The sequence below is a fragment of the Neovison vison genome, chromosome 7, assembly GCF_020171115.1.
Source record: "Neovison vison isolate M4711 chromosome 7, ASM_NN_V1, whole genome shotgun sequence".
Lineage (NCBI taxonomy): Eukaryota > Metazoa > Chordata > Mammalia > Carnivora > Mustelidae > Neogale > Neogale vison.
In genome coordinates, this window is record NC_058097.1 from 197640211 (window position 1) to 197654648 (window position 14438).

At 56.2% G+C, this 14438-nt stretch overlaps 1 protein-coding gene across 1 annotated transcript in view; it reads left to right on the forward strand.

Moving 5' to 3' along the window:
* The window catches only part of FADS2 (fatty acid desaturase 2), a 31293-nt gene that overhangs the window by 12429 nt on the left and 4426 nt on the right, over window positions 1-14438 (forward strand). The window contains exons 5-7 of the mRNA XM_044259436.1: window positions 2632-2757; window positions 10040-10100; window positions 10508-10584. Of these exons, the coding sequence (XP_044115371.1) occupies window positions 2632-2757; window positions 10040-10100; window positions 10508-10584 (264 nt within the window). The remainder of the gene's footprint in view (window positions 1-2631; window positions 2758-10039; window positions 10101-10507; window positions 10585-14438) is intronic.

Sequence of the window (14438 nt, forward strand, 5' to 3'; positions counted from 1 at the left end):
AAAAGTTAATGCCAAAGAAAATCTACAGAGAACAAAATAGCAACATTTTGAATAAAGATCAGGGCTGGGCCATATGGGAACCTGAGGCAGAAGGAAGAATCTGTGGCCCTATATTTGCGTTTGTGTGTATTCTTTTTTTAACGGTGAGTTAGTCTTTTTCCTCAGAACATGAAAGTTAGTTGAGAAGTATTTAAGAGTTGGGAAGCCAGATGGATAAAAAGTCCCAACATTAAAAGAAAGTATATTATTTGTACCGAGACAAAATTTATTATTATTTTACTTTGGTTTAACTTAGTTAAAAATTATTTAAGGGGCGCCCGGGTGGCCGAATCAGGCATCCAACTCTTGGTTTCAGCTCAGATCATGATCTCAGGGTCGGGAGATCGAGCCCCATGCTGGGCTCTATGCTGGGTACGGAGCCTGCTTAAAATTCTCCTCCCTCTCCCTCTGCCCTTCCCCCACTAAATTTTTTTTTTTTTTTTTTTAGTTTTTAAATTAAGATTGACAGTTGGTGGGGAGAAATCATCCAACTTGGCAATTCTCTCATTTGAAAATGAGACAAATCATAAAGTCAGGTAGAAAGCATTGCTGATGTGTTTGGGACCATTCGAGCCAAGAGTACCCGTGTTTCTTCTTCCCCTTGAGCTCTGACAGGGTGCAGCCCAGGAGTTTGGGGCTTGATCCTGGGTCTCCGGCTCCACCAAGGGGACTTTGGCTTCTGGAGCAGTCCACACAACCCCTGCCCTGGCCCCCAAGCCCTCGCCCAGCCTCTTCCCTCTGTCAGGAGAATAACCCTCACTCTCACTCTGCCTGGCCCCATCCTCCAGGTTCTCTTGTCTTTCCTGGCCCCAACTCAGTGTGCCCGGGGGCCCCTATTCTGCCTCGACAGGCAAGGGCTTGCCTCGGGACCCCTGCTTCATCCCCAGGGCTGCTCCTTATCCCAGGCCCAGCAGGACTTCTGGGTGGAAAGACTAAGTAGGGCTCTGCCTAGTGAAGGAAGGGAGAAAATCCCAGCAGAGGACTAGCTCTGTCCAGAAAGAGCCAGACAGCCTCCCCTCGCTGACTTACCCGCTGGGGCGTTCACAGCTCACCTCTCTTTCCTTCTTTCATTCATTTCACGAACATCCCTGGGTCGGTGTATTTTAAACATCGCCGTACTCCTAACATGCCTTGCCCCTCAATTTCTTTGTGCTGGAGACTTTCCATGTGACCTTTCCCAGGAGTCGGGCTCGTTCTGGCTGGAAAGGTGAATGTGTCGTCTGTTCCTCAGTCCTCTGAGCCCTCGCTTGCTGACATTTTTGTTTTGTTGCTGTTTTTCCGCTCTGATGGGTTTTGAGACGCACGTGCTTATTGGCGGAGGCCACAGCAGTGCCCGTCCATGCATCTCTGAGTCCAAAGACCGTGTTTGGGCCAAAAGTATCTTCCATGTAAGATGTTTGTTTTAGCAGTTAGTTCTCCCTGTGTGATGGCCAGACCCTTGGCCTAAGCGTTGATCGATCAAGATGTAGTTCACCAGTAGAGTGAAATCAGAAGGGTCCCATTTCCTTCTATGGCCACAGGACAACTTGGGGGACAGGCATGCCTCCCACGTGTGCCAAGAGCTTGCGTTGGTGAGACAGAACTTTATGACCTTGAAATAAATACCCAGGCAGTGCTTCTTGTCTCCTAGGCTCATGGTTTTATATTTTCATGTTAGAACCTGGGAGCTCTTCCCTGTTCCTGCCCGCGATGGTGTGTTAAGCCTTCCTGTGGCCTTCCGGGGGGGACCTCCCTGAGTCCTCACCGCTCAGGGCAGCAAGACCCATCTGGATGTTGGGGTGTCTCCTGCCAACTGCTTATAGAATATTCACAGATTTATGCAACTGTTGTCCTAATCGATGTGGGAACAACTTTGTCACCCCCAAAAGAAGCTTCACCCCTCTTAGCTGCTGCCTCCCCATGTCCTCATCCTTCCCACGTGTCCCCAACCCCAGGCCGAGGCAACCACTGACCTCGCTATCTCTAGATTCTCTAGTCTGGACATTTCCTCTAAATGGAGTCACGTCCGTGTTCTTTGTGTCTGGCTTCCGTTCCCTCAGCATGAAGTTTTCAAGGCTCATCTACAGTGTGGCGGGTGCCTCCTACCTTTCTCCTACCACCTACCTTGCTGCGGCCCAACCGTTTCCACCTGTTGGTCACTTTGAACAATGGGAACGTGCGTGTACAATGTTGTGTGGCCACGTTTTCAGTTCTCTTGGGTACACACCTGGGAACACAATCCTGGGCCACGGAGCAGAGACCCCTTCTTCCCGTTCCTGAAACAGAAGTGTTTCTGCTCGTAGAACACGGCCCTCGGGGTTGTGTGGAGGCAGAGGTGGGGGGGGGTGGGGCTCACACCGGCACTCGCTGCGCTGTGGCTCACTGTGGGGGGGAAACAGGCCCGGAGGGACAGCCTGGCTTGGCTCCCTTCACACGCCCCAGCCTCAGGGCGGGCAGGGCGGCATTCGGAGGCTGGGGGGGGGGGCGGGGATGAGGGGCCGAGGCCCTGTGTATGACGGTGGGTGGAGTCGGTTCTGAGTCTTGGCGGTACTGGGGACGGGTCCCCCAGAGAACTGTGCCGCTCATCCTGTGTGTCCCCCACCCCCACCCCAGGGTGCGTCCGCCAACTGGTGGAACCATCGTCACTTCCAGCATCACGCCAAGCCCAACATCTTCCACAAGGACCCCGATGTGAACATGCTGCACGTGTTCGTCCTGGGCGAGTCGCAGCCCATTGAGGTAGGCCAAAGGGTCAGCGTTGATGTGGAGATGGGGAAAGTGTGCCTCCTGGGCAGGAACCCGGGAAGGAATCCTGTGGGCTGCAGAGTCATCCGAACACGTCTGCACCTGGTGTCTACCTGGAAATCCTTCTCGGGCGCCCTGGATGATTCAAACTGGAATTTCTGGATGATTCAAGCTGGAATTTCGATGGAATGACCTTATGCATAAATAATGAGCCCTAGGTGCCTTTCTCCTTCCCGTGAGCTGGGGAAGAACACTTCCTAGCTGGTTTCTTCCTGGGGGTCAGGAAGCTCTCGTCCCGGTTCAGCAGGCAGGCACAGGTCCAAGCCTTGAACGTGGTCCCCAAAACCCGCTCAAGGAAACCTTGCTGAAAGAGTCACAGTCCTCGATGGCAAGAGGGACCTAGCTTGGACTGGTCCAACCTGCTTCCCCAGACGTGACAAAGGGAGTCTCTGTGGAAGGGGGGCATGTTTCAGGATCCTATGGTTCAGTAGCCAGCCTAGGGCGAGGCCCCGATCTGACAGTGAGGTCGTTTACTTCCCCTATAGGACACGGTCTTATTTTTATGTTAGCTCAATTTTTTAAAATAAATTTTTTAAAGATATTTTTTATTTATTTGACACAGAGAGAGAGAGATCACAAGTAGGCAGAGAGATGGGGGAAAACAGGCTCCCCGCTGAGCAGAGAGCCTGATGCGGGGCTCAATCCAGGACCCTGAGATCATGACCTGAGCTGAAGGCAGAGGCTTTAACCCACTAAGCCACCCAGGCGCCCCCAATTTTTATTATAAATAGAGAACTTACCTGTGACACACATTTAAATATCAGAGAAGTATACAAAATTACGAAGTGAATCTGCTATTACCTCCATCCTCCCCCTTTGCCCCAAATCCCATTCCCCTGAGGATAGCCCGCAGGACATAAATCCTTCGAGATTGCTTTTATGTACACATTCATTTTGTTTTTATTTATTTATTTATTTATTTATTTTTTAAAGATTTTATTTATTTGAGAGGGAGAGTGCATGTGCGTGTGCAATCAAGGGGAGGGTCAGAGGGAGAGGGAGAGACAGACTCCCTGCCAAGCAGGGAGCCAGACACGGGGCTCGATCCTAGGACCCTGGGATCACGACCTGAGCCGAAGACAGACGCTTAACCACATGAGCCACCCAGGAACCCCAGCACATATGTATTTTAAAAACTAAAATTCAGGGCACCTGGATGGCTCAGTGGGTTAAAGCCTCTGCCTTTGGCTCAGGTTATGATCTCAGGATCCTGGGATCAAGCCCTGTGTCAGGCCCTCTGCTCAGCAAGGAGCCTGTCTTTCTGCCTGCCTCTCTGCCTACTTGTGATCGCTTGCTCTCTGTCAAATAAATAAATAAAATCTTTAAAAAAAAAATTAAAACTTAGACATTCTGTTCTGTAACTTGCCACCTTACCAGACCTGGACCTCTCTCGGGAGTCCAGCTGCGTTGGTCTTTGCCTGGGTCTGTCTGGTGCTCCGGTGTATTTCTAAACCATGATCTAACCCATGTTATTTTGTAAGATAGGAAACCTGTTGCTAATTCTGTTTCTTTTTAATCAAAGCACCCCCCAATGCATTTAAAGAATGCCCTCATTTAAACACATTTTTTTCTTTTTCTTTTTTTTTTGAAAGTAGAGTCCCTATGGGACCGCCCCTATGTTAGGGTTTAATTTACCAAAAATTCTACCTGTACTTTGCTTTTCGGAAGTTTGGTGATGAAGTAAGCCCAAGTTTAGAAGATCCTGCTGCTTTTGTGCAGCTCTTAGTCATCCTAGTGCTGGGCACAGAGGAGGGGCTCCGGAGGGGCTCAGTAAGCCCCTGTCAGACGAGGCCCATTGAGGCAGGAGCAGGGCCTCGGATTCCCACCTGTGCTGTATTCCCGACACTGTTGGCATCCGAGGCTTGGAACGAGGCTAGGGGAGGGCCTGTTCTTTCAGTTCTGGCTTGCACCTTGCCTTTCCCATCTCAGTTCCATCCAAGAGAATATCTGAGTCAAAACGCAGGTTTTCTGCAACATTGTCGATCGTAGAGGAAATTAGCCAACACGCCGTGCTTGGGAAGCCAGCAGCCTCGCTGACCAGGCAGGGATTATATTCTCTTCCAAAGTATGTGCTGCTTGCCTCCTCCTTCTAGCAAGAGGCTCGCTAGCCTCGGTTAGTGGTGTCCAGATAATGCAGCTAATTAACTGGGGGCCTTCTGATGAGCGAAGACAAGGCTTCCCTTTCTGTGTGAGGCTCCAAGTTGGAGAGCTGGTGGCTGTCCTCTGCCAGATGTCGTCTGCGTCCCTAGCAACAGAAACCTAGTCTCACAAGCTCTGCTGGCAGGAAGGCTCTCCGCTCTGCGCTCCGGGCCGCGAAGCCTTCTTCCAACACCTTCCCCCTACACACCTCTTGAATGTCCGCTTTGAGGCCAGTGCTGGGTGCGAGATTTCTCAAAAATCTGGTTATCCCGTTGTTAGTAGCATTTGAAAGACCACAGCTGGGACCACAGTACCCCATGGACATCCTCTCCTCTTACACACGTGTGAGGGAAAAGGCCAGATTATTTGCTTTGTTCCTGGTCGAGCAGTGTCCCCAAGGGCGTGCTCCCGCCCCTGCCAGCAGTGGGTCCGATGGCCATGTCTTTTGCCAGGCCCATTTGGAACACCACAGCAGGGCCCCCCACCTGGCCCCACATCACCAGACTTTGGGCCTGTTGAGCAAGCCTCTGGCCTCCAGAGCAAGGAGGTCAGGCCTCTTATCTCCAAGCCCAGGTAAACAAACCAGCTCCAAAGGGCTAGGGAGAAATTAAGTAGAATGATCTCAGCACTGAAGCCCCTTTCCTTGTGAGTTCTCTGCCTTTTGGTCTCATTTATGACTTCTGGGAGGATTTTGTTTGTTTTATGTAACAAGAGGTATTCACTTTGGTGTTTTTGTTTTTGCCACCTGCTGATTCTTTTAATTTCTTTCATGCTTAGAAAGGTTTTTTTTTTTTTTTTTAGACTTTATTTTTAAGTAGTTTCTCCACCTACTGTGGGGCCCGTACTCACAACCTGGAGATCAAGAGTTCCACGCTCTACCGACCGAGCCAGACAGGGGCCCCAAGAAAGTTGTTCATATGTATTATTTTCAGTGTTTTGCGGCTTCGCTTTTGAACTAACTTTGGCCAGAAGGGCAGTGGGTAGGTTGGTGTCCGCCTTTCACGTTTCTGAAGTCAGCCAAGTTCCCCAGCACCCCTGTCAGGGTGCACGGCCCCACCTGTGCTGGGGGCACCCCCTGAGCCCCGCGCCTAGGCTGGGCGGTCAGCCTCACACAGGGGCGCCGTCTGCGAGCCCCGGGCAGCCCTCCATCCACCCTGGCCGGCAGTTCTCACGCTCTGTCAGTAAGGCCTGTTCCTCAAGCCTCTTTTTTCTTCTCTTAGAAGAGTTTTATACTTTTCTTCATGCATCTCGTGGGTGTTTCTTTCCAGTTCAGTCCTGGGTCGATCCTGCTTTGGTTATGGGGATCGGTGTTTCTCCAGTGTTTCGGGAAGCCGTTGATTCTGGATGGTTCGCTTCTGCCCAGCTGGTGTCCACTCAGGCCTCTCTGGGACTCTAGTTGTCTTTCAGCTGATTCTTTGGAGATTCCTGGGTAGACAGTTACATCCTTGAAAATAACGAAAAGGTGCTCTTTCTCATAGCTCCATCCTTTTATTTCTGGAGCTTCCAGAACAGTCTTAAACAGAGGTGAAGTAAGTGGCAGGCTTCGCCCCTCCTTTTATCTACCTGTCACAGCCCAGAGGAGAACGGGGTGCCATTACCCTCGTGGCACTGAGGCCGGCTTTCAGAACCTAAGTGTCTGTGCCTCCCCACCCCAGATCCTACCTTTCCACCCATGTGGGACGCTCTCTCTGCCCCACCGCTTGTCTGCAGCCGACCGTCCTAGCTGCCTGCTTCAGGCAGACCTTTGTGATCTGGCCAAGGGGACCAGTCCTCCCTTGGAACAACCAGGGTCCTCCTCTCAGGGCCTATGGGCCGGGGGCCTTGTCATTCTGTGCATGCCCAGCCTGGTCACGTAGCTCATTTCTCTCTGTGAGTTTGCAGGTTCCCAGAGGCAGGGACTGGGCTTGGTGACAACTCCCCTCCCCCAACCTTGAAGGGACAAGGAAGGCCCTTGTCACTCCTCAGACATTTTGTTCCAAAGCTGGAAAGTCCCCGGCACATGCCCTTGGCATGCACTCCAGCTGCGATCCCAGCCCGGCCCGGGGTCTGTGGAGAGGCAGGGCCCAAGAGGGCCAGCCCAGCCTGGGCAGAGGAGTGGGGACCTCTGGGAAACCGGGGCCACCAGGGCTGGCAGGGCGCCCCCTCCCTTGGCCCTGGTTTGCCTCCCCTGTGAGTCTCTGCCTGAGGATGTGTCAAAGGGAGCCATCGGTCTCGACCACGACGAGCCACCCTGTCCGAGTGAAAGCATGCTCTGTCTTCCCTGAGTCTCGCCTAGGACAGCCCTGCCACCCGACCTGCCACCCGAGCTTTCTCGGGAGACAAAGGAGGTGCGGGGAGGAGGGCAGACTCTGACTAAGTCCGCACACCCAGCACTGTGCCAGGCCTGGCATGTGGGACGTCATGTCACCTTTGCTTAACCATGAACGAGGGGCTACCAACACGCCCATTTCAGAGATGGAAGGCCCAAGGCCGAGAGATGTGAGCTAACTTGCTGGAGGTTCCAGTGGGAAAAGGCAGCACCACCACCCAAAACCAGGCTGTCTTGCTCCAAGCCGGGGCTTCTGGGTCCTGCAGGAACCTGCCCGGGGCCACCACCTGCTGGACCCTAGGGAACGGGCCTGTTGGGTCACTCCGGCTTTCCAATGACTTGAGATGCCGAGAACCCTACCCCCAGCTCAGTACGTTCTAGACCCCTCTTCCACCCCTCCCTGCACCCATGACTTACGTGATTAGATGTTGGCAGAGAGCCGAGCCAGCAAGTTAGCCACAAACTGGTGCCGTGGGCCAGCCAGGCCCCGACAGGTGGCCTTGCAGTCTGAGCCCCACCTGAAGTCACTGAGAAGGGAACAGACGTGCAGTGATGGTCTAGTGTGTCACCACACACGGCCATGTGTGTCTCTGTGACCGCAGCTCTGTGACGTTCTGTCCCTGAAGGACTGTGATGCCCACGTCATTGGCCGGTCCCCCAGTGGCCCTGGGAAGTGCCCATCAGACCCCTTAGGACCCACAGCTCATGGCGGGGCAGAGGAGGGGGGAGTGTGTGTGAAGCCCACAGCCCAAGTATTGAACTGGGTTTGAGGCCCGAGGCCCTGCCTCCCGGAGCCTGGGAGCCGCCAGGGTCCAACAGAGAGGCCCGGGGACCTGGTAGCTCCTGCAGGACCATCTGCAACATGGAGGCCAGGGGCAGCCAGGCAAGCATCAGCGTATGTGATCTGTTGCTCTCCAGGGGTCACCATAAATCAGTGGGAACGGCGTGCCTACTACGGAAACACAACTTCAGATGAATTCCCTGGTACCCCCCGCCCAACCCCAGCAGCCTAGGCACCTCCGAGTCCTACGGGGACTCTCTGGTCTGCCCACCTGACTGGGCCGCCCTTAGTGTTCTCTTCCCAAGAGTCTAACCAACCCGAGAGGGTCCTTGGGGCCTCGGGCAACCTCCTGGGGTGACCCGTGGGCAGAGCTGGGGCAGGGAGGGCTCCTGTTTGGGGCCGAGAAGCTGCAGACAGAGGCTGGGCTTGCGGGTCTGTTTCCTGGCTTCTGAGAGGAGGTCAGGGCAGGATCCAGGGGCCTGGTCTGTAGACCACCTGCTCCCTGGAACCCCAGGCCACAGTGTTCCCCACCTGACGGGCCGCTGGGGGTGGAGGGGTGCCCCTCCACTCCCTCTTCTGAGAAATCTTCCAAGGCCGGTCTCGGGCCCAGCCTTAGTGACCATCCTTGTGCCAATGGCCACATTTTCTGGGGATGAGTGAGACCCCTGCCAAGGCACAGGAGGCTGCACGGGACAAACGGGTCAGTTCTAGTGGTGCTTCAGCCTGACGGGCCGTCACCGTGGCCGCTGGTGCCAAGAGGTCCCTCCCAGCCAGGGCTCCTCCTGTCAGGTGTCGTGGGCTCCCCCTGCGATTTTAACAGTCGTTTCCCTCTTTGCTCTCACCTGCAGACAGGTCATCGTCTTAGCCAACATCCGGGGTCTCTCCATCCATGCTTCCATCTCCCTGAGTACAATACGTAGGAATGAACCCTCGCAAATGGCTGGATCTGGGGAATAGCAAGGGAGGGGCCGTGTCCCAGGGGCCAGCCCCCGGCGCTTATGCCTGTGTTCTCATCGGCTCCTCTAAACCACCAGTGATTTGGGTGCCATCTGGGGTGGGGGTGCGGGGGCTCTGTGATCTTGCAGCTGATCTTGGCAGATCTTGGCACCAAAAGCAAGAACAGGGGCCACTCTTTGAGCAACATCTTACGGTCTCAGTCCCCAAGGAGCGAGGTGGGCTGGTCTGCAGAGGGCTGGACCCTAGCACTCAAGGGCTCCAGGGACCCCGTGGGGCAGGGGATCCCCTACAAGCCCATGCTCAGCATGGCCTGATCGGCTTTGGGCAGTGAGGACCCCCCAGGCCCCAGCGTGGCCCTCCTTGCTCTGACCGTCTGGGCATCAGGGTCCCCAGGGTGGGTCCCCAGCCTGTCAGCACCCTCGACTGAGAGTTACCTGCCTGAGAGAAGTGATTAGCTTTGGAAAATTGCTGGAGGCTCTATGGGGAAAATGCTCCCAGCCCGGTGACTGATAGCAACTCCCCGGGCCCTTATCTGCATTCTCCCGGCAGCTGTCGTCCCCAGGGGGCTCCCCAGCGTGCTCCGGGGGCTTCTCTCACTCTCAAAGGGCTGCAGACTGGAGCCAAGGAGCTCCCTCGGTGGGGCCCGGTGGGGCCCCGTATGAGCTGTTCATTTGTGCCTTCGCCGCACAAACATTTATTTATTAGCGCCTGTCATGGGGGCTCTGAGTCAGCTTTCTTGGGCTCAGATCCCAGCTGGGCGCATTTCTCGTGTGGCTTTGAGCGGTGATTTGACCCTGAGCCCCAGCCTTGCAGGCTGGCAGAGGAGGCCGGGAGCTGGGGCCGAGGAAAGGGTGGCCGGTGCTGGCCGGGGCAGCTGGGAGCCAGAGGGCCGGAGCGGCCCAGCCTGGGGGCCCAGGGTGCAGACTGACGGGACAGGAGCCGAGATGGCAGAGCAGGTTGGGGCGGGCAGGGGGGCCGGCGGCTGGGGCCTGAGGGGGGCTGGGTGCTCACCCTCTCTTTTCTTTCCTCAGTACGGCAAGAAGAAACTCAAATACCTGCCTTACAATCACCAGCACGAGTACTTCTTCCTGAGTGAGTGCTGGGGGCCCCCTCGAAGCACACTCCACAACGGCCATCTGTCTCCCCACCAACCACCTGCCGCCCCTTCAGACCCAGGAATCGCCCCTAAGCCTGTTCGAGCACGAAGGGCCGCCCCTCCCCGAGGACTGCTTCTGGCCTGTGGTGTAGATGGGACCCAGAGGCACAGGGTCCCACACTCAAGGGCCCCCCATTGCCGAGAGGGGTGGGGGAGGGGCGCTGGCTGGGGGAGGGGGTCGTGTGCTCCCAGCCCCCGCTCAGGCCCAGTTCGCTGCCTCTGCCTGCGAGATGCAGAGCTGGGCCCCCGTTCAGTGCTCACCGGGCTCCCCCTGACTGACTGGTCCGGCGTGGCGGGGCAGGACAGATCAGGGCGTGTGTAAGCGCCTCTGCTCTCCCCACAGTCGGGCCGCCGCTGCTCATCCCCGTGTACTTCCAGTACCAGATCATCATGACCATGATCGCACGCCACGACTGGGTGGTGAGTCAGGGGGTACGGCTGGCCCGGGCTGTGGGGGGGCAGGGGCAGGTGGGCCTGGGGATCGGCTCGGTTCCCCCCGGGCGCTGCATCACTCTCAGTAAGGGAACATGCTCTGGGGTGGCCAGGAGCCAGGGAGGCCACAGCCCTCCACGTTCCCCCGCTACCCACACACCGTGGGGCCAGTGAGGGGCCGTGGCCTTTGCCGAGCTCCCTCAGAAAGCTGGGCCCATCTGTCCGCCACTCCAGCCATTGCCTCCCACGTACCCGTGTCCTGTGCGGCCCCGAGAGCCCATGGGCCGGGACCACAGCGCTCCACATGCTCAAGGGAGGGCAGCTGGGCAGTCGCTGGACTGACAGGTGGGTTTGTTTGCTCAAGCTGCCCACCAAGGCCGCCCTGTCCCACCACAGCGCTCACAGCTCTGGAGGCCCGAAGTCCCAGACGAGGTGCTGTCGGTGCGGGTCCTTCTGAGGGTGGTTAAGGAGGACCAGGGCCAGGCTAGAGTCCTCGGCTGCTGGGCGGCTGGGTCTTCTGCCTGTGTCTCGGCGTCACTGTCCCCATGAGCATCTGTGTCTGCGTCCGGGGTCCCTTTTCTTAAGAACGCCGGTCGCAGTAGACTAGGGCTGCAGCTTAGTGAATTACATCGGCCATGACCCTGTCTCCAAATAAGGTCACTCGAGGCCTTGGGATTAGGGCTTCAACATGTGCATTTTAGGGGACACAATCCAGCCTGTAACACCAGGTTTGGAGTCACCAGATTCTGTGTCCAGAGAGTGAGTGCGAGGGGCACGTTCCCGTCCTTGGCATTATGTGTGCAGGGGCGGGATTCGGCATAAAAGGTGGATGGAATGACCTGGATGGAGCAGTCAGCCATGGGCGGAGCCTGCTTGTGGGACAATGGGTTTTGTGGGGACAGGGACAGGGCCTCCCTGTCCTGGACACCCAGTGGAGGGTCCCTTAGGTATTGCGGGTCTTTTTTTTCTTTTTAAAATCCAGTTTCATCAATGAAAATATTGAGACTCTGAGAGCTTGGGACTTACCCAGGGTGACACCAGGGTCGAGCGCTAGGACCTAGGCCGTGTCCCGTACTGTTCCCCCACTTCAGCCACCAACCTCTCTCGAATAACACCAACCTCCCTCGTATTTCTGGAGCGTCTGCAGGGCTTCCATGTACTTTGCTTTGTCCTCTCTCGTTGGAACTGTGGGCAAACTGGCCCCTCCTAATGATTCTGCTGGTGTTCTAGAAGTCTCCACAAGCCCTGTATTGGTAGAACCTGTACCACCCACTTCTAGGACACGATATTTTTCCAGAAGTGAGCGTTTCTTCTGTACTTCCTGTGTCCCAGCATGGCCCCCCACGTTATGACTTTTAACCCTGGCTTAAGAGCACAATGACACGGGCCGCAGAGACGGAGTTTCTGTGTCAGCCGTGCCATGGGAATTTGAACCCAGATCTCTCACCTATGGTAACTGCTGTTCCCACGGGGCTCCCCGGGCCCTGGAAGGAGCCACACAGCTGAAGAGGAGCTCAAGCCTGGCCTGGTGGGCTTTCGTGGAAATCCACTGCTGGACGGATTTCCATCAGCTTTTGTGGCAGGTGACTCCTGCCTGAATATAGACTTTTTTTTTTTTTTTTTTAAAGCTGTGTTTATTCCCCAAGGGACAAAGCACTCACTAAGGACAGTGCAGGGAAGGAGAGAAGACTACGTGCCTGCCTGGGATCGGGTGGCAGACTCGGAGATTTGATAGGGCCCCAGCTCGGTGGTGGGGAGACAGGGCAGCCCTGCTTTTGCCCCTGCTGGGGAGCAGGTCTCCAGCTGGGTGGGAGGGACGAGCCTCCAGCCTTGGGCTCCTTCTCCGAAACAGCGGACTGCAGTCCGTGCGCGGGGCTGGGGATTCAGGGCAGATGAGTTCCAGGGCCACCGCCGCAGGCGTCCAAGACTGCGTGGGGCAGAGGTGGGTCCGGCGCTGGGCTTTTCTTTGGTTTTTGTTTGTTTGTTTGTTTTTAAGGTTTTATTTATTTATTTGACAGAGAGAGAGAGAGAGACAGCGAGAGAGGGAACATAAGCAGGAAGAGTGGGAGAGGGAGAAGCAGGCTTCCCCGCTGAGTAGGGGGCCCGATGTGGGGGCTCCATCCCAAGATCCTGGGATCCTGACCTGAGCCGAAGGCTTAACGACTGAGCCACCCAGGCGCCCCCGGGCTTTTCTGATTTAAGGTAACAGAGAGCTTAGGTGCCAAGTGCCGCCCTGGCTTGGGGCCATAGTCCTCAACGGGAGCAACTCTCTTGGGCCAGCCGGCAAAACCTAAAGACCTGTTTGATGGTCACAACACAGGGGAGATGGAGCGCTCCTGGCAATCGGGCATCTGGGGGGCACCTCGCGGGGGATCCTGCCGAGTATCGGGTCAGGCACGGCACAGCCCCCAACGGTGAGAGCTGTTCCAGGCCCAGATGCCAGGTGTGGTGAGTACAGGGGCTGATGCACTGTGAGAGCCTCAAGGACGGAGGTGTTTACCGTCCTGGCAGTGCTGGGTGCTGGCCACATCCTGGAGATACTTCCCAGCCTCCCTCTCTGGAGGGTCTCTGTGTCTGACACCACGACCTCTCTCCCCTGAAACCCTCCCTGTCAGCTTCCACATCCCACCTCTGCTGGTTCTCCTCCACCTCTCTGTTCCCCCATATTGCTTCACACCCTACCCCTGCAGCCGGTGGTCCCGTGGTCATGGGTCCTGCACGAGAAGAAATAAGCATCTTCCCCCGTGGAAGTTCCTTCTGCCGCCCTAGGTGCACACACAAATGAAACGAAGGGGAATGTGGTGCACAGTAGGAGCAAACCTGTCACACTTCCTTCTCCAGCCCCCTCAGAGAGCCCTCGCTGGATCCCAGGTCATGCCCCGGGGCCTATTGCCAAACCTCCAGACTCTCCCTTCCCCTGGATCGCCTTCTCAGCTGATAGCACCCATGAGGGGACGAGCATGGATTCCTCACGACTAAGCTGTCCCCAGATGCAACTGCCCCGGCCTCCTAGATCGTTCTGGAATCTCTATCGCCTCCTCGGAGCTGTGGGCCCTGCTCTCCGTCTCCATCATTTCGTGTCTGGCTTCCCGAAATAACCTAATCTCTCCATCTCCAGTTGGCAGACCTCTATTTTAAGATTTGAATGTGACTGCTTTCTTTTGGCATGTAAAGCTCGCGGCGGTTTTCCGTTGGCTGGGAGGTAGAGGTCAGTGTCCTGAGGCAGACACGGCCTGGCCGAATCCCCCTCCCCCTGGCGAGCACATGCGACACAGGATCTGCACGTATACCCAGCCCCCTGCCCGTTCGCCTCCGCTCATTGCACCGCAGTCTTGCCTATCTGGGCTTTTTTTCCATACCGTCATTCTGCAAATGTGTCGCACCGTTCTTGACCTCTGACGTAGCCCAGCCCAGTTCAGGCACCACCTCCCAACGAGGGCCTTTCCTAAATCCGAACATCACATCAGGACCACTCACGTGCTCCCCCTGCTGCTGTCCCCTTCCGTATGATATGGAAGGGATCTCTGTCTAAGCCTGTCCTTCCACACACCAGGCTCCCGAAGGAGCTGCTTTGGCTCCTAGCACCCAGCTCTGCCCGCGGGTAGAGAGGAGGCAGGCACGGGATTCGTGGAGCTTGACTGCACATAGACTTGAGGATAAGTTTGTCAAGCAGAAGGGGGGCAGGGGGTGGTGTGTGGACAGGAGGCCCAGGTGGAAGTGAGGCCGGGTGCATGTGGGTCCAGAGGCTGTCCGCATAGGGGTGCGTGGGCTGGCATGTGGGGGTGGGATTTCATCCAGTATCCTCTAGTGGGGAAGGAGGTGGGTGGGGGCTTTGAGGATGG